The sequence below is a fragment of the Oncorhynchus kisutch genome, linkage group LG15 (assembly GCF_002021735.2).
Source record: "Oncorhynchus kisutch isolate 150728-3 linkage group LG15, Okis_V2, whole genome shotgun sequence".
Lineage (NCBI taxonomy): Eukaryota > Metazoa > Chordata > Actinopteri > Salmoniformes > Salmonidae > Oncorhynchus > Oncorhynchus kisutch.
Window position 1 is genome coordinate 53,801,630 of NC_034188.2, and position 22,862 is coordinate 53,824,491.

Here is a 22,862-nt window from a genome sequence, read left to right on the forward strand (position 1 = left end):
CTGCGTGCATGAAGCAAGGCCCCAAAAGCACAAACAATGATGCTATCACAGTACAGTATGTACATTCAGGGAGTTGCTGTATAGACCAATGTGTTCCAGCTCTTTAAGTAACATAGCAGGGACAATGGGAACAATATGTTATGTTCAGCGTTTGTATTTTTTTTAAAGAGAAATCACGCAGTTGTCTACACTGTTTAGCACAACACCCCCCCCCCACCACACACACAAAACTATTAATAATTGACTGCAACCCGGTCATACATGATTTAACAGAACACTTTGTCTCTGGATACAGGCTTCTTCAGAGCTATATTTATAGAGTTAGGCCAACTTTTAGAATTTTGAATATTGTTTTCATTTGAGATATTCAGTTATATAGCATTATACCATGGCATTGTTGAGTACTCGTTTCTGATTAGCTTGAAGGGCATTCCAGAGTGTGGATTATTTTCCTATAACGCACGGTACACGGTGTATAATAGCAAGCTAGGACTGATGGTTTGGTTAGCTAAACTAGCAAGTCTGTATGTATGGTTACCAAGGCACCTACTGTAGATACGGTATCTATTAAACTTGTTAGCTACTTCAGTAGCCCCGTGTTAATTATCCCTTACTTGTTTAAATATTCCCCATGTAATGTCAGTGGTTGGCAAACATGGCTGCCATAGAATGTTGTAGTGTCATGCAAATGCATCACAATGCAGAAACCTCAATGTCCTCTCTAAATACAGTACATGTCTCTGGGCTTCTTTATGTAGATGTTCACAACATTACAACGATTGGCTCTCCCATCAGATTGTCAGATAGCACTCTGGTTAGATTTCATTTAGAAGTTTTTGGGAGATGTGGGTGTGGACACGACGTCAATGCTCAAATTGTGCTGCCATTTGTCTAGTAACGAATGCCATTGTCTCCAATCCAGTCCCAAGTAACGAAGTGTCCCCATTAGTGTCATGCTCACAGAGAAAGCCCGTAATTAGCCTACACTACAGTAGCAACAAAATGGGTGTCTTGTTGTCAATGTCATTGGGAAATAGTGGGCTGAAACCTTTAGTGCTCTAATCAGCTACATGTTCTAATTGGCCAACATTTTGACTTCCTTTCCACAAATCAAATGCCAAATCCTATGCCCATTGTGGACCACAAGCTTGTTTTAGCGTAATCGGTGATAAGGATTGTAACCCAAACCCATATTATGTGATTGCTCTGTACTGTATGCCGTAGGTCTAACTGATTGTGTGTGTTGTTTTGCAGGGTGCGGGCTATGGTGTGGAGGTCTGAGGCATGGCCTGGTTCTGGGCCCCCTGGGTGAACAACACCCAGTAGCCCTGAGATGATGAGTGGCCCTCCGCCCTGGCACTCCTCTAAGTGATGAAGACCCCTGCCATCCTCCTCCTCATCCTGTCTGTCCTGTGCAGAACTGTGGTAGGCACTTTTAACTTTGTTTCTGCTCATTACGGCAGTAGTGATTGTACTTAACATTACTTTTCAACTTCAATCCATCCATAGAAGTGTGTCAGGTCATTAGAGGCTGCCGTCGTTAGTTTGTTGGATTATCCTTAGGAGCTGTTATGAAATGTAAGTCATGCGAAGATGATTCACCGTTCTGAATCACTGCGGTTCATAATGGTCTCAGTGTGCTATATAGAATACAATCAGAGTGCTGGGAAGCTGATCCGAACAGCAGTGCCAGTGTAATGTGCTTTGTATCCTCAATCGATGCAGCTGGTTTAGTGGATGTGTCAGCTTTTATGGAGAACTTAAGTTACACCACTACAGTAAGCCAAGGAATTTGTGTTTTATATCCAGTCAGATTTTACACCCAGTCAGGCCCACTACAGTTAGATATTGTGGGGCTTACCCAGATGAGCCCGCTGGGGTTGACCCCTGACCATCCATCCTGTGATTTGTGTCTGGCAGCTTGTGTCAACGAAGTCGGTGAAGCACACAGTGGAGGAATGGAACAAATACAGGAGCGAGTGCCTGCTGAGAATGAGCACGGACCCCACTCCCCCAGGTAAGACTCAAAGACCTGTCCTATGTCCTAATCAGGCACACCCGATTGTGGGTTAACTAATAGAATAGAATAACATATAAAACGTTATTGGGTAGACAGTGGAAATATGCCTTTGGCTTCACAGTTATAAAAAAACACCAGGAGCTTCATCCACAGAATCTACCCAATTCTTAGGATAAGTACCATGAGTCAGGCTTCAACTTAATGTCTGACCCAAAGGACTGGATCCATTGCAGGGCAGTATCCTCATCATTGCTACTGTTTTCCCAGGTGGTCTTCCTCCAAACACTAAACAGTCTCTATCCTGCTTAGTTTAAGACAAAATCTTAGGGATTCAGGGTCTGCTACTGCTTATATACTTACTTCTACCCCCAGGCTTATTCTGCAGCCGCATGTTTGACATGTACGCCTGCTGGCCGGAGGGCATCCCCAACACCACCGTTAAAGTGCCCTGCCCGTGGTACCTCCCCTGGTACAACCAAGGTACTGGTGTGGCATTGGTTAGTGCTTTATGGTTTGGTAGAAGAAATGAGATTCTGTTTCATCCAACTTCTAGCTAGGAGGTTAATGCTAACACCGTTTCTATCTAAAGCCGTGCAGAATCAGGCCCCCAGTGTCTGGTCTGGTGCGTGAAATCACAAGCTCTGCTCGTCGGAAACCTAGAGGGGGGGGGGGGGGGGGGGGGGGGGGGGGGGGGGGGGCCCTGGGGCCTTATTTATAACCGTGCTCCATTTCTGGAAGTCTGCGCACGTACAAAAATATTGAGATTTATAAACTCGACGCACGCCATATGTGTATGCATATTTCCCATTATAAATCCATTATAAGCCCTGTCGTAAAACTGTGGATACGTGAACGAGCATTAAAAATTTGCCTGGAAAACGCTTCACCTTTTATGGTGACAATAACACCATTTATTTGTCAAATATTTTACATAAGCTACCAGCCTATTTACTGTGTTGGCAAAATGTAGCAGTGTTTTATGATGTGTCTGGAACAGGACTGTGTCTGTTTCTGAACGTGAAAACAATGGCAAATTGTCATGGGCCTGCCAGCAGAACGTTTGAATTCAATTTTATATCAACTTTTCCCCCAACCTAAATACGATGGACTGTCCGCGCATTCTGAAACATTGTAGGGCTGCTACATTTAGAAATTATAGTACTTAGTACTTACAGTTCTATTTCTCGTGTACTTTAGTTCTATTTGGCTTTTTTATTTATTATAGTAATACTGATTTTCATTACTGTATTGTTGGGAAAGAGCATGCAAGAAAGGCATTTCACTGTATTTGTGCAAGTGACAATTAAAATGTGAAACTTAATTCATACTGTAGACCTACTTCGATGTAAACGATCGGCTGTTAAATTCGACTGTAGACTCTAAATTCTGTATTATAAACTGCGCTGCCTATGCTATTGCAAATCCTGAAATACATATAGCCTCTTTACATGGCTACTAGGTCCAATTAAACGAGAGATGCACATGGTAATTGTTGTATGGCTCCTTCGGGAATATGAACCCATCACGGACAGAAAAGTGAGGAATATATTCTGCAATAGTTATGAAAATAGGAAAGACATCTCTACGTCAAATGATAAGATTCCTATGTCAAATTGTTTTTTACCAAACGAATCTAACATAGATTTTCGCACCCTTCTAACTAATGGAAAATGTTGCATTCTTGTTAATATGTTTTCCTGATTTTAGTTTTTTATGAGTAAGCTTTTCATCATATCCCCCATTTCCACAAAACACTTACTTGCCAGCTTGCCATACAATATCTCAACCACTAGCAGATGTGCTTTTGCATGGTTTAAAGTTTGTGGGAAAGTGAACACATTCTCATGTCATGTATTTTTTTTAAGTAAATACCAACTTTTGTGTGAAAACTGGCGCACGCACATTTTGGGCTATATTTTGTACATACACATGGTTTATAAATGAGGCCCCTGGTCTGCCCTAAAAAGCCTATGTAAATTACGATCGACAGAACGGACCCAGCAAAAAACTATTTTGGCCTCTAAAATGTGTTAATTATGATTATGTTCGATCCCCACTGTGAATAATTTTAAAGTCCACTACAAATTGAGATATTAAATTAAATTGTGATCCATTCTGACTACTACATTTGTCGTCACACAGGACCGTGTGCTGACACAGACCGGGAGGCTATTAGGAGGCTCCCCTCAACGCTCAGTCAGGATGAAAGCGACTACATTAACCATGATCCTTTGCTAGTTATTGCCACTTTCAACATGATCCTTAACAATTTTGTGGTGCCATTCAGATCCATTCAGCGATATGGCGTGCTTAACATTCAAATAGTTCCGGCTTCATGCGCCATCGGGAATACGTGTATGATGTCAGCGCTATCACTATCTGCTGGTTTTAATGTCTATGTGCAGAATTGAATTTGTCTCATCTGTTTGCCTTCTTCCTTTATCTCTCCCTCCCCGTGTCTGTGCAGTTCGTAATGGATATGTGTTGCGGGAGTGTGGGCCTGATGGCCAGTGGGCCATTAACAACACCAGTAGCACCTGGAGGGACCACTCCCAGTGCAACGCAGACAATAACCAGCAGGTGGCACAGGTAATACCCATCATGCACCATTCCTGAAGTAGACCCTCCTCTCAGAGCACATAATAACATGCATGGCTAAGAGTAGGACAGTAGACTTTTAAAGGATTCATGCTTTTAATGACTGAATGTGACTTTTAGAAAACTACACCAGTAGTCTTAGGAGACCCACCAAGTACTGACAGATGTTTTGAGAGGTAAACTAATTAATAGCCATTCAAAAAGCAAGGATTAATAGAGTAGGTACTCCATTGGGATTCTACCAGAGTGCTCTGATTGCTTATGAATGTTGAGGTAGGCTAGCAGCAGCAGCAGCCGTCGCTGTGCCCCAATGTTGACGTCCACTCATCCCTATCAGCATGCTCAACTCGCGTCCTCCTTACCCTCTCTTAATTTCACATCTAGTGCTGCACTCCATTACGAGCTCAGTAATGAATGGCCCGTTTACTACGTACATATAAAAGATCTCAATACTTAGTCGGTATTACATACAGGGTTATAGATCTGCCAGGGCTACGGGGGTGAGCGCTGAAAGACACACAGTCCTTTCTTTATGAAGAGGGAGACAGCCGTCACCTAGGGGTTACGTTGTTGCTGGCAACCGATGACGCAACGCTGCATTGCCTCATTGGCCCCACAACTGAAATGTACTCCAGTCTGCAGCCAGACTTTCTGATGATAAGAAAAATAGGTGGGCAAACGTTTATCACCGTTCACGGCCATTCGTAGTGAATAAAACAACGCTCCCTATGTTTCCAATGCATTTTTCCATGATAGGTGGGTAAATGTGCGTTTTACGCTCCACTTCACCATTGTTTGACACCAGTTACACTCACATGTTCTAATCTGTGAGATTCATAAACCTAGAGTATACAATAATGGAGTGTCACATATTTTCAACAGGAGCTTATTAGTGTACTGAGCGTCATTAAAGCGTTCATGAGCATCTTCCGAGGCATAATAGGCATCAAGACGAGGACTTCTTGCAGTCAGTGCATCTGCTTCGTCTGTATCTGTGTCTCTGTTTGGACTCTACTAAAAGGACAGGTCATTTGTTCAGTACAGCACATCCATAAGAGAGTCGGAGAGTTATAGGATGAAAACAGGGTCATGTTGTTCCCTCGTCTACTTAGGATTTGAGTGCAGGTCTTTATGTGTCCACAGGAGAACCAGATGGTGATCTTGGCCTACTTCCGGGTGATGTACACTGTGGGCTACTCTCTATCCCTGGCCAGCCTTTCCCTGGCCCTTGTCATACTGCTCATCTTCAGGTAAATACTGGCTCTGACCACAGTCGTTAACAGCATACAGTACATCTTTATATGTCCGGATTTGACTCTATGGGACTGTTTGGACAAGGCAATGGCTTCACTTCTAGTATTCTGATGTGAATTAGGAAAATGTAAATCATACAGTAGTAGGGAAATAACCCTGCAGCAACAGGACATTTGAATTATTATGTGGATTATAATGAATGGATATTTTTTGTTACTGCAAATTCTGACATTTTAAAGTGTAAATTACAAACTTTAGAACCTTGGATACACTACAAGTTTGCATTTCCTGCTGTGCAGGAAAATTCTCAGTAACAAAAGCGTGATCAAATTAAGATCCTACATCTGTATATGACATATACATGATGCTGGAAAGAATTTTGTGATACAGTAATCTCAATGTCAAGTGTTGTACCCTAGGAAACTAAGGTGCACCAGGAACTATATCCACACCAATCTGTTTGCGTCCTTCATCCTGCGAGCCATATCCATCCTCACCAGAGATGCTGTTCTCACCAGGGACACCCCCGAGTTCAGAGACAACAGAGACGTGTCCAATGTCCTCAGTGATCAGGTCGGGAACTAAAGGCTATACACACTAATGCAGGTTATAGAAACACGCACTCACACAAACAAACAGTTTACAGACTCAATTCATCACTCGTACTTTGGACAGCCATCCTTGACCTCTTCCCCTGACCTTTGCCCCCAGGCTCTCTCTGGCTGCCGTGTGGCCCAGGTGCTGATGCAGTACTGTGTGGGGGCTAACTACTACTGGCTGCTGGTGGAAGGACTGTACCTTCACAACCTGCTGGTGCTCATGGTCTTCTCTGAGAACAGCTACTTCTGTGGATACCTCTTCATCGGCTGGGGTAGATACATACACACACTCACACATACAGATGGACACACACACACATATGATAAATTATATAAATGCTGTTTCCTGACAGTAATGTATGGGTTTATGACACTGTGTGTAGGAACCCCAGTGTTATTTGTGGTCCCCTGGATTATAGTTCGGTACCTGTACGAAAACACACGGTGAGTCACTCTCATTTCCATTCCGTTTTATTTCCTCCTCATCTGTTACTAAAAACAAAATTACAACTAAGAGATTGTGACTCACCTCCTCCCAGGTGCTGGGAGATCAACGAGAACATGGCACACTGGTGGATCATCCGCACACCCATCCTCCTGGCCATTCTGGTGAGTGTGTGTTGATGTGCGTGTCGACTGTGTTGTGCGACCCTAAAGCAATGGGGGCCTATGGGTGAGTCATTCGTCAACCCCCCCCCCCCCCCCCCCCCCCGCACAGTTTTGTCTCTTTGAAGTTAGCAGACCGTGACAAACCTGGGGAAATTGTGCGTACGTGAAAGCTGACTGGTGCATGTTTTGGTTTCCGGAATGCCTTAAAATGAATGGATGACTCATAAACCTAGAAGAGATAAAAATGAATGTCACCTGGTTTCTTTTCTTTTCTTAGTAACACTTAGGAATAAGGACCTAGACTTTTAATATTTATGCTTAACACGTTCTTGAAGCTTGAATCCACCTTATCTTGAGAGTGTTTAATTAGCATCTCTCAGTAAAAATCCGCAAGGAAGAGAATATACTTTTTTCCTGTGGTATTTTGCATCAGAAGCAACATGCCAGAAGAGATGAGGATTCACATATGACTTGCCATTTGTCCCACAACTCTCGCATTTCCCCTCAGGACAAAATGCCTAACATGGTTTGACATAATCACTAATGTTAGACAATTACTGTGTTTTGCATTTCTGTTTCACCTTCCGTATTGTACTAATGTGTATATTTTTGTAATTACACGGCTCATCTGTAAAAGAGGTCTCAGCATGACTCCCTGTCAAAATAAAGGTTAAATAAATAAAAGGAGTAATTCATACGTAATATGGCGTGCAGCTGCACTCTGTCACCTGGACTTTGCAGTTAATACCCCTAACATGCTGCAGTCTGACTTTGGATCTCAAACTTTAGCTTTTCACATTATTGTGGAATTCTCACATACTCACCCTGCTTCAACAGTAGCAGTTATCCTTGTTTCCCTTTCTCATATAATACTGAAATGCCGCAGAACAGACCTATTAGGATATATATCCTTTTTAGATGTCAGATTGTTACATTTTCTTGTTGGCGTCAATAAAGCTAATATTGGGTGCTTTGATGTTCATTTTTTTTTTTTTTCCAGGTCAACTTTTTCATATTTATTCGGATCATACAGATCCTTGTCTCCAAATTAAAGGCACGCCAAATGAGGTACACAGATTATAAATTCAGGTAAGAAAGATACAGCACCTTCTAATCCATGAATTACGTAACAGCAAACCAGAATAAAAACACAAAACAAACACCGTGTTTTGTAGCTTCTGAAACTGATTTAGTCAACTCATTGCTTACACATGTCTACGTGTTTCTTGCCACGTAACTGTTGTCTCTGTCGTATTGCCTTATATTATTGTCAACTATCGTCTGGCGTGAACACGCAAGGACTCTGCTCTTGTGCGAGCCAGAAGACATTGTGATGACCTAACACTATCCACACTAAAGACATTTGCTTCAAACTCCGTTGACATCCATTACCTCAATAAACCATAACTAAGTTGACTTGCACTTCTACTAACCCTTTATGGCACGCAGAGTAAAGGGAGCTGTGGAATCCCTTTGATGTTTCTGTGGTATTCGAAGGGGCCTTCCCGTCCTTTGATTGTGAGCCGTGGTCCTTTGAGACGGCATAGACTTTTTTTAATGGAACCAGCCACATCCAGGAAACCAGTCGCATACCTAATCCTCTGAACTAAGACTGGCCTCGAGGCACGCTGGACAACATGAGTCTGATTGGAATCTAAGCACAAATGCAGCTGATACACAAGATTCTGATCCACCAAAAGAGTCACGGGAAGAGGAGGCTTTTTTTGATTTCCCAAGATGCTTTGTTTGAAGCCGTTACTTACCATCCCTGACTCTGAGTCCAGGTGTGGAAGTTGTGGCTTTCCTTGTTTGGCGTTTTATGTGTTTGTGTTTGTGTGAAACGTGAACCATCCATTGATGTCATTGATGAAAGAGATTCACCATATAGGACCAAACAGACCTCTCAAATAGTTGCCCTTGCGTGGCTCTGTAAAGGATGCTCTGTGTGTGCAGGTTGGCAAAGTCCACTCTGATCCTCATCCCTCTCCTGGGCATCCATGAGGTTGTCTTTGCCGTGATGTCAGAGGAACAGACAGAGGGCATCCTCCGAAATATCAACCTCTTCTTTGAACTTTTCTTCAATTCTTTCCAGGTAATATGATGAGGTACAAAGGTTACGCATTTGAGTGTGTGTGTGTGTGTGTGTGTGTGTGTGTGTGTGTGTGTGCATGCGTGCAGGCATTCTTTCTTGTTACTGCATGTTATTTCTCTCAGTGGTGCTTCTGTTAGGTGTGTGTTAGATGTGTGTGTTAGAAAATGGAGAGCACTCTTCTTCTGATACCTGTCTCTCTCTCTTCCCGCAGGGTCTCCTGGTTGCCATCCTGTACTGCTTCGTCAATAAAGAGGTGAGTAGTAATGAAGTGAAGTGTGCTCTCAACCAAGCCCAGGTCAAAACAAGTGCACTTGAACATCAGTAGCAAACACCTGAGGTGATGGCACATTCACCTCTGTTTGTTCCTATGAGAAGCCAGCGCTTTCTGTGACCTGCTGGGTATGTCACCTTGTCACTGTGGGTTATCTGTCACACAGAGAAGCTCAGTACCTACATCAATGGGGCAAGGGGATGTCAGTGAGGGACCCAGCCATGTGTAGAGTCAAGAAGTGTATAGGCCACTGTGACATGAAGGGTCCAATGTATCTCCTGTGGAGATATGGGCTAGTTTGGTTGAGGTAGCCTACAGAGTAGTGAGTAAAGAGAATAATGATCAAATTTGAAATAATTTGTCTTTTGGTCTGACCAGATCAAAAGGTCAGGGAAAACTCATGACTTTCCCTCGTTCATCCCTCTCTCTCCATCTGTCCATCTGTCCATCTGTCCATCTGTCCCAGGTGCAGTCAGAGATAAAGAAGAAGTGGCAGCGATGGAAGCTGGGCATGAACGTCCTGGACGACCTTCGCAACACCGGCAGCAACACGCTACAGGGGGGCACCAGCGGAGGGCAGTGCCACCACGACCCGCCCTGCCAGCCTGACTGTCCACAGGAGGATACCCACAACCTCTCCTCAGACGCCTCCGCCTCAGGGCCGCATGCCCACCCGCGCCCACACCACCACCCAGGGGCCAAGAAGGGCAAGGCCTACTGCTACATTTCCGCCCGCAAGCAGGCGCTGAACGGCCTTGATGGAACTCCGCTGGGCAACGGGGGAGGAGAAGGAGTCATCAAATACTCTGAGAGCTACTGCTGAGTGGCCCTGTTGGGGTCTAATGAGGGCTAACGAGTAGCTGGCTACCTTTTGTAATTTCTAGTGGAAGGAATCCGAACCAGACAATCACCTGCTTCCAATTCAGTTGTATACTCCCAGATCTATGTGGCCTACTTGGTGTTTCGTGGAACCCATGTCTTAATAATTGTGTGAACATGATCCGGGACTCTTTGGATGATTGCCAGAATGCCTTTTCTGCCCTGGCCAATCAGGCTATGTGTTGTGACTCCCATAGGCTTCCAGTGGGAGATAAGATGACCCATCCCAAGTGCAATATCGCCGCAATCGACCCAGATGTTGAGGAAAGCTACTACTTAAATTAGAAAAATGAACACTGTCCAACCTTTATCTGCTCAGATTTGACTGTTTTGGGGGGTTTGCCTCTTTGTTCTCTACCTCTCGCTCTACTTGTGGACAAAATGGAAAGGTTACGTACCAACCGTGGACCGTCTTTTCATGTGCAATGGATATTATAACAATAGTTTGTTTTATATGATGGTATTGGAAAAAGTCTCTGTGAGGGACTTAGAGAAGGCAAGAGGTGAGCAAACCAATATTGTCTTCCCCAGTGAGTTAGCCACACACACACACACACACACACTATGGTTTCCCTAGGCAATTCTGTGTTTTGAATTCCTATCACCCAACCGTTGAAAACCTGTCATGCCCCTTGCTCTCTAGTCATACATTTATGGCAACCTTATAGTCATAGTTATGGTAGCCTGTTACTTTTTCTTGTATCTTTTCCAGACTAACCACAACCACTTACCACCCAGCTGAAGGCTTTACATCCCGCTGAGCACAGGTCGTAACATGCCAAGATGGCATCTCTCCTCTGCTTCTGGGGATTAAGGTCCCAGCACCCCTGCTGCCATGTAGCTTAAATCAAAATGGGGCAATAGGAAATGGCTCTCTACACGATAGACCACAGCCACAAAATACACATTTAGTATTCTGCTGCGTGTGTGTCGATGGTATGCTGTAGGTCTACATGTCTGACGTCATGTTTGCAAAGCTAGGATCCATTCTGTTCATCCTCTGTGAAGATGTCTGGTACGTTACATACATCTGTGTAAGGTTGCCAAAAACTCCATGCTGGAATCTGTGAGAAACTAAATATTTTGCACTGATCTCACCCTCAGTGAAGTTTTGAAATACCAATTACCCAATATGAGTTTAGCTAAAGGTGCTTTATTTTAACCCAGCTAACAATCCCCCAGTCCTATTTAAAGACTGGTTTCAATCTAAAACTAGTACAGCACAACCCTAACTTCTCCAGATATAGCTTGACTACTCGGTGTGTATGGATCTGTCTGAGCGTCCAGAGCCCTCAATTCATTTTACCTTTTGTAATTAGTCTCTTCTTGAGGGTCACATTGCACCTAATGGCTCCCCACCGGTTGAACAGGGGTTCTGTATAAATGTAGGCAATTAAACCAGACAATTTCCAACTTCCCTTTTGAAATAGCTCCTCTAACCCGCATACACAGAGGCCCCATCTTCACACATACCAATGGAGTAATGAGGTAGCCTTGTCTTTCTGTCTTCCCATTCACTCCAAATGGGGCTAACCCGTTACCCAAACATGTCCACCATCTCTCATCAAAATGTAGCATGTCAGACTAATGAACATGCATTTTATCACCAGGAGTATTCCTACTAGGGTCATTACTGGTGCTTGACAGAGGGGCCTCAACGCCTCTGGTGGCATAGATCATTACCCTAGTGTGTGTGTGTGTATGTGTGTGTTATTATCTTAATTTCCAAAGTGGCTTGGCTGATCCTCACAACTGAAATAGCATTCACAAACTGAGCATTGCACTTCACAAATATCTTCTAGTATAATGTACCTTTGGCAACATGCACGCGTAGCCTTTGGAATTTCTTTGGCAAACATTACAAAATACTGTGTTGTTTGTAAAACAGCTTATGTCAGACATTGACCTTTAAATTAAAAAATTACCAGATGTAGCATATAGTTAGTTAGCATTGCTAGTATGTGTTACAGTGGTGCCGTGACCTGGATCTAGAGAGTGGACCCAGTAAACCGAGGTCAAAGGGAGGTAGATTCAGTGGATGCTTATGTTAGAACCTTGCAGTGCGTTAGGACTGTACTGTCACCCTGGACCCAAAATACATTGGGTCCATTGTGGCAGAGGTGGAACGTGTTACATAAACGGACATGACCTTCTGACGTGACTCCACATGTTCTATATACCTGTCAACGGGTAAACTTGGCGCACTGACACTCAAATTATATTTAACTCCGTGTGAGTAGGTTATCATCACAGGGAGATTACTGTACAAAGAGCATCACAAAATCTCACATATAAGACTATGTGACATGAATGGACACTATTTTTACTCACTTTTTATTTACATGTTTGTTATTTAAATTAAATTATTCTTAATCTGACAGTGTTTGTCTATTGTTTTTTTTGTAACTAACAAAAAATAAGAGATAAATTAATAATGACATGACAACTTTGCTGTTGAGCTTCCTTTATTCAAAAAGTAAATCACATTGAATTTCATCCAGATTAAAAGCTGTTTGAGAAATTAAATATTTGGTGTCCTGAGTTTGACATAGCAGGTGTAGGGGCGCGCCAGGCGACCATGGAAGTAGGATACTACACTGGCGTCAATTTCCTCTGGAGGTTTGGTGCCCCTGAAGGTGAAGCGCTGAAGAAGGGAAGTAAAGAATAGGAAGAGCACCGTCCTGGGAATCCCCATCTCATCTCCCAGGCAGCACCGCTTCCCTGATGGACAGTGAGAGAGGAGAGAAGTTACCTTCAGCGGTCAACCTACAATCCTGAGACTGAAACCTACACATTGGCCTCGATTGATGTATGCAAAACCTATCAAACAAGATGCTAGCCATGTGTATGTACATTGTGTGATGATGTTGAGTCTTTTTTTCTCTGAGAGCTACTACAGAGTGCTTATTGTTTTTCACATTCTCATATTATTCTATTAGACAATTGTAACATCATTTTACCCAGTCCAAAAACAAGAAATCCGTTGTTTTCCTTAAAGACTCCATTGTCATCCAGGAAGTTCTCTGGGTCAAACTCATCCGGGTTCTTGAACAGTTTGGGGTCAAACAGCACAGATGACAACAGTGGAAACACTGTGGTTCCCTGGAAGAATTACAAAAGAGTAATTACATAAAACAATTGACAGTTTAACAAGTCAAAAATAATAGACGTGTAGGATAGGTTTGCGGAAATGGTGGTCACCTTTGGGATGCGGTAGTTGTGGAACGTTGTGTCTCGGGTCATTTGGTGAGGGAAAGCAATGGGAGCAAGACTCATACTTCTCTGTATTTCGTGGATGACAGCGTCCGTGTAGGGCATCTTATGTCTGTCGTCAACTGTGGGGACTCTGTTTGAGCCAATCACCTCGTCTATCTCCTTCTGAACTTTCTCTGAGGGAGATAGACAGTCATAGGCCTTCATAGCATTTGGGTTAATATACAGTGTTTATAGTCTGTTGGGAATTAAGAAATGCCCGCATGTATGTGCTGCTTACATGGTGTGTAATGTAAACTCTATGTTGCAGCTATTTGGCTGGTTTACCAGAACTATTTTCTATTTAGCAATAAATTAGTATAATTTCAATAACAGTGATACAGAAGAAAGAATACCTTGGATGTCAGGGTACTTGATCATCATCAGACAGGCATGTGATAGGGTGGAGGACTGGGTCTCCGTGCTGGCAGCAAACAGATCCCACACACACGGAAACAAGTTGTCATAGTTGAACTCGGTCTCGGGCTGACCCTTCTCCTAAGGAAAGTTGGAAGACACCTCTAAATCCTATACTGATTGATTTGTGAAAAAGTATGATTTTTGCACAAAGAGTCAGACAAAGATTCAGACACACGTAAACATTGATCATATATTGTTGGTGCTATTACAATATTTTGATACCGTGTAAGAGGTTCAACATCAAATTCCAGGAATCAATCACTGTTTTACCTCCAGCATTTTAACCAGGAAGACGTCGAAGTAGTCCTGGGGGTTAAAGGTGTCCAGGTTTTTAAGGCGACGATCTGCTTCCTCTCGTATGTAAGCTTTGGCCTTGTCTATGGCCTTAAACAGCTCATGGTGTTTTCCTGGAAAGCACTCAACAATTCTCGGGGAAATGTTGTACAGCTAGAAGAGACGCAACATTGGAAACATGGGAAGGAAAGAAGTGGTGGTTGTTATATTCAAATGGTGACCCACATACTTGTGTTATCATTATCCATTTCGGCAGGCAAGCTTATAAGACACAATCAAGTCATGCTTTGGAAGAGCTGGTATAGATAAATAACAGGCATACAGTGCATATCATAAGTATTTATCCACATTGGTTTTTTTTAAACATTTTGTTGCATTACAAACTGGGTTTGAAATGTATATATTGATGATTTCTTTGTCACTGATCTACACAAAATACCAAATAATGTCAGTGAAAATAACATTCTATACATTTCTACAAATTAAATTGGTTATGTAAGTATTTGCCCCCTTTGTTGTGGCAAGCCTTATTGGGTTCAGGAGTCCATTTACCTAACAAATCATAGAAGTTGCATGGACAATAATAGGGGTTAACATGATTTATTGAATGACGACACCATCTCTGTACCCCACACATACAATTATCTGTAAGTACCTTCCCTTGAGTAATGTTTTTTGAGCACAGATTCAACCACATTGGCTTTTCCAATGCCTCGCAAAGAAAGGCACCAATTGGTATATACAAAATAAATAAAAATTTACAGACACTGAATAACTCCTTGAGCATGGTAAAGTTATTAATTAGGCTTTAGATTGTGTATCAATACAACCAATCCTAAAAAAAAATTTACATCGCTGAGCGGTTTCCTTCCTTTCTGGCAACTGAGTCAGGAAGGACACCCGCCCCCCCCCCCCCCCCCCCCCGTCCCATCTATCAATAGGGGCCCATCTTTTCAAGACATTGGAAAACCTTCCTGGTCTTTGTGTTTGACTCTGCATTTGAAATTCACTGGTTGACTGAGGGACCTTACAGGTAATTGAAGGCACTGTATGTGCTACCATACCATTGCCATTTTGCTTTTTAGCATGTCGAAGTATGTATAGACAGGCTTGTAGAGGATCTGAAACTCTGGGTCGTTGTATTCAAACTTGCGCCCAAAGACGATGGACCAGAATAGGTTGATAATAGAATGGAACAGGAGTTCTTTGGGGTTGACAGTAGAATCTGGAATAGAGACAGCAGACAAGCATAAACACACATGCTTGCACATCACAGGAGGTTGGTGGCAAATTATATATATATATATATATAAGTATATAAGTATATATTTACTTATATTTATTTATATATATATATATATATTTACCCCTTTTTCTCCCCAATTTCATGATATCCAATTGGTAGTTACAGACTTGTCCCATCGCTGCAACTCCTGTACGGAATTGGGAGGCGAAGGTCGAGAGCCATGCGTCCTCCGAAACACGACTCTGCCCAGCCTTACTGCTTCTTGACAGAAGTCAGCGTGCATGCGCCCGACCCGCCACAAGGAGTCACTAGAGCGCGATGGGACAAGGATATCCCGGCCGGAATAAGTGGTAAGGTATCAAATACATTAAAACACATGGTTTCTATGTGTTTGATGCCATTCCATTCACTCTTTTCCAGACATTATTATGTACCGACAGATGTCACAGACAAAAACAACATACCTCCATATTCACTGAAGGCTTTCACTAGACTCTTAGCTTCCTCTTGGACCCTCTCCTCGAGGCTCCTGCATCCTTTTCCAAGGTTTTTCAGGGACATCAAGGAGAAACTGCGAAGAGTTTTCCACCTCTGCCCATTACTCAATCCCACCCCTAGATTGATGTGTACAACAGGACAGAGAGATAGGATGAACAATGCACAGTACATCCCTTTTCTAAGCAAAGTCCATTTCCACACAGATTACGACACTATTACACGTGTATCTTACTACATCCCTCTTCCAGTCATTTTACTCACCGTGTTCGTTAACGAGTTTCAGGGTAATGGCAGAGTTGGCTCTTCCATTGAACTCTTCTCCTTGGTTGACAAAAGCATCCTTGATAGCCTGATAGCCAGAGATCACCACTACAGGTTTGGAGCCCAGCCATACAGTAAACACTGAGCCATATGTCTTACTGAGCTGAGGAGAGATGAGAGGAACCCATTGATTCTTGAAGAATATAACTTATAACTCCTTCATGAACTTTGTACAACTGTCTTATCCCTTCATTTTATCCCATTGTCTTTAAGCAAACAATCAGGGCTGAGTATATTATTTTGGAAATATAATCTGTTACAGTTGCTAGGTAACTGTCCAAAATAAGAATCAGTAATGTTAACTTTTGAAATATCCAAACTCAGTAACATTAGTTTCCCCTCAAGAGGCATTAGAAAAAGACACAAATGATCCATCAAACTCATTTGGTGTGTCTTCATAGTGGTCTCTGACTCGTGATCAGACTCGCTCAGGTGGAACAAACTTCAACATGTGCCTTTTTTAAATGCAGAATTAAATATCATTTACAAAAAACTATATATTTTTATTGCGAACATCCTTTCTGAATAATCCAATAAGTAATCATCTCATTTTTCAAAAATATCTGTAATCTGATTACAATATTTTTGGTGGTACGTAACTGATTCGTATTGTAATCAGATTACATGTAACTGATCACAGTACATGTAATTAGTTCATCCTCAACACTGCAAACAATGTATACTGTAGCGTCAAATTAACTGACCTTCATGTAGGACTTGTCCGGTTGTTTCAGATCCATTTGTAACAGGTTACCAAGCAGAGGAATTGGTGAAGGACCCGGAGGCAAACGTCCATAGCTGCTCTGTTTCCCCATGTACTTCCAAAGTAAAATAATAACCACTATAGCCATTATTATGGACAAAATGTTAGTCTGCAGTACATGTAGTAAATCCATGTTCAAGTCACATAAGGACTAAGATGTGTCCGAGCAGTGTGGCAACTCTTAGCTATGTACTGTAGGCAAAGAGAGAAAGTGGAACGTTGTGTGCAAGATGTTACAGGTAAGCTGTGGTTGGAGGGTAGACAGGAACTATCATTTAGTGAATGACTAATAAACAAGAAAGATGTGTCTGACGACTGTCATAAAAAATAGTGACTCTTTTAAGGGCTGGGGTATGTAGAGTACACTCTCCTGCACTGTATGTAGCCTATTTTAACAGACAACGTGTATAGCTGATTTGTAAAAACGCTACGCAGACAAAATCAGTTAAGAAAATAAACCGCACAATAGACGGGTTCAAATCGAAATGTATTGGTTGTGTACACATATGTTGCAGATGTTATTGCAGGTGCAACGAAATGCTTCTGTTTCTAGCTCCACCAGTGCAGTAATACCTAACAATAGAAGACAATACACACAAAGCCCAAAAATTCAATTAAGACATTTCAGAACGAGCAACGTCAGACTCTAGAATATAAATATATATGTTTATGATGGTGTGTATAGACATTATGGACAGTATATGAATAGAAAAGGTGTGAAAAGGTGTGAACAGCACCTGTTCTATAAGGATGAGCCTTGCCTAGACAACAGTATATACATATGAAGTGGGTAAAACAGTATGTAAACATTATTAAAGTCACCAGTGTTAAATGACTATTGTACAGTTGAAGTCGGCAATTTACATACAGCTTAGCCAAACACATTTAAACTCAGTTTTTCACAATTCCTGAAATGTAATCCTAGTAAAAATTCCCTGTCTTAGGTCAGTTAGGATCCCCACTTTCTTTTAAGAATGTGAAATGTCAGAATAATAGCAGAGAGAATGATTTATTTCAGCTTTTATTTCTTTCATCACATTCCCAGTGGGTCAGAAGTTTACATACACTCAATTAGGATTTGGTAGCATTGCCTTTAAATTGTTTAACTTGGGTCAAACATTTTGGGCAGCCTTCCACAAGCTTCCCACAATATGTTGGGTGAATTTTGGCCCATTCCTCCTGACAGAGCTGGTGTAACTGAGTCAGGATTGTTGGCCTCCTTGCTCGCACACGCTTTTTCAGTTCTGCCCACAAATTGTCTATAGGTTGAGGTCAGGGCTTTGTGATGGCCACTCCAATACTTTGACGTTGTTGTCCTTAAGCCATTTTGCCACAACTTTGGAAGTATGCTTGGGGTCATTGTTTATTTGGAAGACCCATTTGCGACCAAGCTTTAACTTCCTGACTGATGTCTTGAGATGTTGCTTCAATATATCCACATAATTTTCCTTCCTCATGACGCCATCTATTTTGTGAAGTGCACCAGTCCCTCGTGCAGCAAAGCACCCCCACAACATGATGCTGCCATCCCCGTGCTTCACAGTTGGGATGCTGTTCTTCGGCTTACAAGCCTCACCCTTTTCCCTCCAAACATAAAGATGGTCATTATGGCCAAACAGTTCTATTTTTGTTCATCAGACCAGAGGACATTTCTCCACAAAGTACAATCTTTGTCCCCATGTGCAGTTGCAAACCGTAGTCTGACTTTTTTATGGCGTTTTTGAAGCAGTGGCTTCTTCCTTGCTGAATGGCCTTTCAGGTTATGTCGATATAAGACTAGTTTTACTGTGGATATAGATACTTTTGTACCTGTTTCCTCTAGCATCTTCACAAGGTCCTTTGCTGTTGTTCTGGGATTGATTTGCACTTTTTGCAGCAAAGTACGTTCATCTCTAGGAGACAGAACGCCTCTCCTTCCTGAGCAGTATGACAGCTGCGTGGTCCCATGGTTTTTATACTTGCGTACTATTGTTTGTACAGATGAACGTGGTACCTTCAGGCGTTTGGAAATTGCTCCCAGGGATGAACCAGACTTGTGGAGGTCTACCAACTTTTTCTGAGGTCTTGGCTGATTTCTTTTGATTTTCCCATGATGTCAAGCAAAGAGGCACTGAGTTTGAAGATAGGCCTTGAAATACATCCACAGGTACACCTCCAATTGACTCAAATTATGTCAATTAGTCAATCAGAAGCTTCTAAAGCCATGACATCCTTTTCTGGAATTTTCCAAGCTGTTTAAAGGCATAGTCAACTCAGTGTATGTAAACTTCTGACCCACTGGAATTGTGATACAGTGAATTATAGGTGAAATAATCTGAAAACAATTGTTGGAAAAATTACTTGTGTCATGCACAAAGTAGATGTCCTAACCGACTTGCCAAAACTATAGTTTGTTAACAAGAAATGTGTGGAGTGGTTGAAAAATGAGTTTTAATGATTCCAACCTAAGTGTATGTAAACTTCTGACTTCAACTGTATATAGGGCAGCAGTCTCTAAGGTGCAGAGTAAAGTATCGGGTGGTAGCCGACTCGTAACATTGACTAAGTTCAGGGCAGGGTACTGGGCGGAGGCTGGCTAGTAACAGTGACTAAGTTCAGGGCAGGGTACTGGGCGGAGACTGGCTAGTAACAGTGACTAAGAACAGGGCAGAGTACTGGGTGGAGGCCAGCTTGTGGTGACTATTTAACAGTCTGATGGCCTAGAGATAGAAGCTGTTTTTCAGGCTCTCTGTGCAACCTTTGATGCACCTGTACTGTCTCCTCCTTCTAGATTGTAATGGGGTGAACAGGCTGTGGCTGAGGTCCTTGAGGATGGGGCAGGGGCAGGGGCAAAGCCAAATTTGCACCTTCTTGACCACATTGTCTGTATGGACTGACCATTTCAGGTTGTCAGGGATGTGGAAGCAGATGAACTTGAAGCTTAATGATGAGCTTGGAGTGCACTATGGTGTTGGTTGTCTAGCAACAAAACCGATGTGTGCACAACTATGGGGCAAAACAGACTGAATTGGCTTAGATTGTTGATAACATGTAAACTATATTTTGTGAGCACCGGTCTCTCAAATACATCATTATGGTTGTTGGTAGCTAGCTAGATAGCTAATATTAGCCATATTAGCAGAAATGTGACAGTCAAAACACCTCAAAACAAGATATTGTATCAACAGCAAGATCAAATGAGCTGAAACGAGCCACTTACGGTCCACGACATGGCAGTTTCGTGTCATTGTTGTTAGCTATCTGGCCATCCAGAACCATAACATACATACTTTCCGTCCATTTGAAGCGAACATTGTTTTCATGACGTTGTTAGCTAGCCAGTCTAGTTTCTTGCCAGTATCACTGACAGTGAAAAAGTACTTGCCCCCTTTCTGATTTTCTCTATTGTTGCACATTTTTTAAAACTGATTACTTTCAGATCTTATTAGATAAGGGAAACCTGCATTTACAAATAACAAACCAAATGTATACTTATTTAATTTATTTAATGAACAAAGTTATCAAAAGTCCAGACCATATCCCAATTGAGCTGTTGTGGCAAGACTTGAAACGAGCAGTTAATGCTTGAAAGTTAAAGAAGTTCTGCATGCAAGAGTGGGCCAAAACTTCTCCACAGCGACGTGAGAGACTGATTAACAACCATAGCAAGAGTTTGGTTGGAGTCATTGCAGCAAAATCTGGCACAACCAATAATATCAGTTGTGCCAATCACAACCATTGTGTCAAAAGCATATGCAAATTGTGTTGTACCATCACAAGACTATTTTCATGAGTTAATTGATTTATTTTTCTGGTAACCTCTAACATTCCAGTCGCAGTGTTCTGCTTCTGTCAAACAGATATATGTGTACATGGATATACTTGTGTGTCTACACAAGTCCAAAACAACAGTTACAGTGCCTTGCGAAAGTATTCGGCCCCCTTGAACTTTGCGACCTTTTGCCACATTTCAGGCTTCAAACATAAAGATATAAAACTGTATTTTTTTGTGAAGAATCAACAACAAGTGGGACACAATCATGAAGTGGAACGACATTTATTGGATATTTCAAACTTTTTTAACAAATCAAAAACTGGAAAATTGGGCGTGCAAAATTATTCAGCCCCCTTAAGTTAATACTTTGTAGCGCCACCTTTTGCTGCGATTACAGCTGTAAGTCACTTGGGGTATGTCTCTATCAGTTTTGCACATCGAGAGACTGAAATTTTTTCACATTCCTCCTTGCAAAACAGCTCGAGCTCAGTGAGGTTGGATGGAGAGCATTTGTGAACAGCAGTTTTCAGTTCTTTCCACAGATTCTCGATTGGATTCAGGTCTGGACTTTGACTTGGCCATTCTAACACCTGGATATGTTTATTTTTGAACCATTCCATTGTAGATTTTGCTTTATGTTTTGGATCATTGTCTTGTTGGAAGACAAATCTCCGTCCCAGTCTCAGGTCTTTTGCAGACTCCATCAGGTTTTCTTCCAGAATGGTTCTGTATTTGGCTCCATTCATCTTCCCATCAATTTTAACCATCTTCCCTGTCCCTGCTGAAGAAAAGCAGGCCCAAACCATGATGCTGCCACCACCATGTTTGACAGTGGGGATGGTGTGTTCATTGTGATGAGCTGTGTTGCTTTTACGCCAAACATAACGTTTTGCATTGTTGCCAAAAAGTTCAATTTTGGTTTCATCTGACCAGAGCACCTTCTTCCACATGTTTGGTGTGTCTCCCAGGTGGCTTGTGGCAAACTTTAAACGACACTTTTTATGGATATCTTTAAGAAATGGCTTTATTCTTGTCACTCTTCCATAAAGGCCAGATTTGTGCAATATACGACTGATTGTTGTCCTATGGACAGAGTCTCCCACCTCAGCTGTAGATCTCTGCAGTTCATCCAGAGTGATCATGGGCCTCTTGGCTGCATCTCTGATCAGTCTTCTCCTTGTATGAGCTGAAAGTTTAGAGGGACGGCCAGGTCTTGGTAGATTTGCAGTGGTCTGATACTCCTTCCATTTCAATATTATCGCTTGCACAGTGCTCCTTGGGATGTTTAAAGCTTGGGAAATCTTTTTGTATCCAAATCCGGCTTTAAACTTCTTCACAACAGTATCTCTGACCTGCCTGGTGTGTTCCTTGTTCTTCATGATGCTCTCTGCGCTTTTAACGGACCTCTGAGACTATCACAGTGCAGGTGCATTTATACGGAGACTTGATTACACACAGGTGGATTGTATTTATCATCATTAGTCATTTAGGTCAACATTGGATCATTCAGAGATCCTCACTGAACTTCTGGAGAGAGTTTGTTGCACTGAAAGTAAAGGGGCTAATAATTTTGCACGCCCAATTTTTCAGTTTTTGATTTGTTAAAAAAGTTTGAAATATCCAATAAATGTCGTTCCACTTCATGATTGTGTCCCACTTATAAAATACAGTTTTATATCTTTATGTTTGAAGCCTGAAATGTGGCAAAAGGTCGCAAAGTTCAAGGGGGCCGAATACTTACGCAAGGCACTGTATATACTGTACGCTATACCATCTACTGCATCTTGCCATCTTGATGTAATGAATTGTGTAACTAGCCACTTTAAACAATGCCACTTTACATAATGTTTTCATACCCTACATCACTCATCTCATATGTATATACTGTACTCTATACCATCTACTGCATCTAGCCTATGCCGTTTGGGCATCACTCATTCATATATTTTTTATGTAGATATTTGTATTCATTCCTTTACACTTGTGTGTATA

General features: G+C 42.1%; 2 protein-coding genes across 2 annotated transcripts; one reads left to right on the top strand and one right to left on the bottom strand.

Moving 5' to 3' along the window:
• The first annotated feature begins 861 nt into the window (after positions 1-861).
• On the top strand, positions 862-12,700 carry LOC109905471 (glucagon receptor-like). Its single transcript, XM_020502861.2, has 13 exons — positions 862-1,425; positions 1,921-2,017; positions 2,393-2,500; positions 4,488-4,609; positions 5,762-5,868; positions 6,292-6,445; positions 6,584-6,743; positions 6,855-6,915; positions 7,011-7,080; positions 8,081-8,169; positions 9,034-9,172; positions 9,384-9,425; positions 9,910-12,700. Exons 1-13 carry the CDS (start codon positions 1,372-1,374, stop codon positions 10,264-10,266), a joined length of 1,560 nt encoding a protein of 519 aa, XP_020358450.1. The 5' UTR covers positions 862-1,371; the 3' UTR covers positions 10,267-12,700.
• Positions 12,701-12,769: 69 nt separating this feature from the next.
• On the bottom strand, positions 12,770-17,341 carry LOC109904697 (cytochrome P450 2M1-like). Its single transcript, XM_020501875.2, has 9 exons — positions 17,058-17,341; positions 16,294-16,456; positions 15,999-16,148; positions 15,353-15,513; positions 14,265-14,441; positions 13,931-14,072; positions 13,524-13,711; positions 13,283-13,424; positions 12,770-13,043 (listed from the first exon to the last, which is right to left on the bottom strand). The coding sequence occupies exons 1-9, from the start codon at positions 17,247-17,249 to the stop codon at positions 12,844-12,846; spliced, it is 1,515 nt and encodes a 504-aa protein (XP_020357464.1). The 5' UTR covers positions 17,250-17,341; the 3' UTR covers positions 12,770-12,843.
• Positions 17,342-22,862: the final 5,521 nt, after the last annotated feature.

Excerpts from the sequence above, each read along its gene's own strand:
- LOC109905471 (XM_020502861.2), top strand. The coding sequence starts at position 1,372 with ATGAAGACCCCTGCCATCCTCCTCCTCATCCTGTCTGTCCTGTGCAGA. Across the intron at positions 6,446-6,583 it reads CCAATGTCCTCAGTGATCAG|GCTCTCTCTGGCTGCCGTGT; the intron begins GTCGGGAACTAA and ends CTTTGCCCCCAG. Across the intron at positions 6,744-6,854 it reads ATACCTCTTCATCGGCTGGG|GAACCCCAGTGTTATTTGTG; the intron begins GTAGATACATAC and ends CACTGTGTGTAG.
- LOC109904697 (XM_020501875.2), bottom strand. The coding sequence starts at position 17,249 with ATGGATTTACTACATGTACTGCAGACTAACATTTTGTCCATAATAATG. Across the intron at positions 16,457-17,057 it reads CGGACAAGTCCTACATGAAG|CTCAGTAAGACATATGGCTC; the intron begins GTCAGTTAATTT and ends ATCTCTCCTCAG. Across the intron at positions 13,044-13,282 it reads ATTTCTTGTTTTTGGACTGG|GGAAGCGGTGCTGCCTGGGA; the intron begins GTAAAATGATGT and ends ACTGTCCATCAG.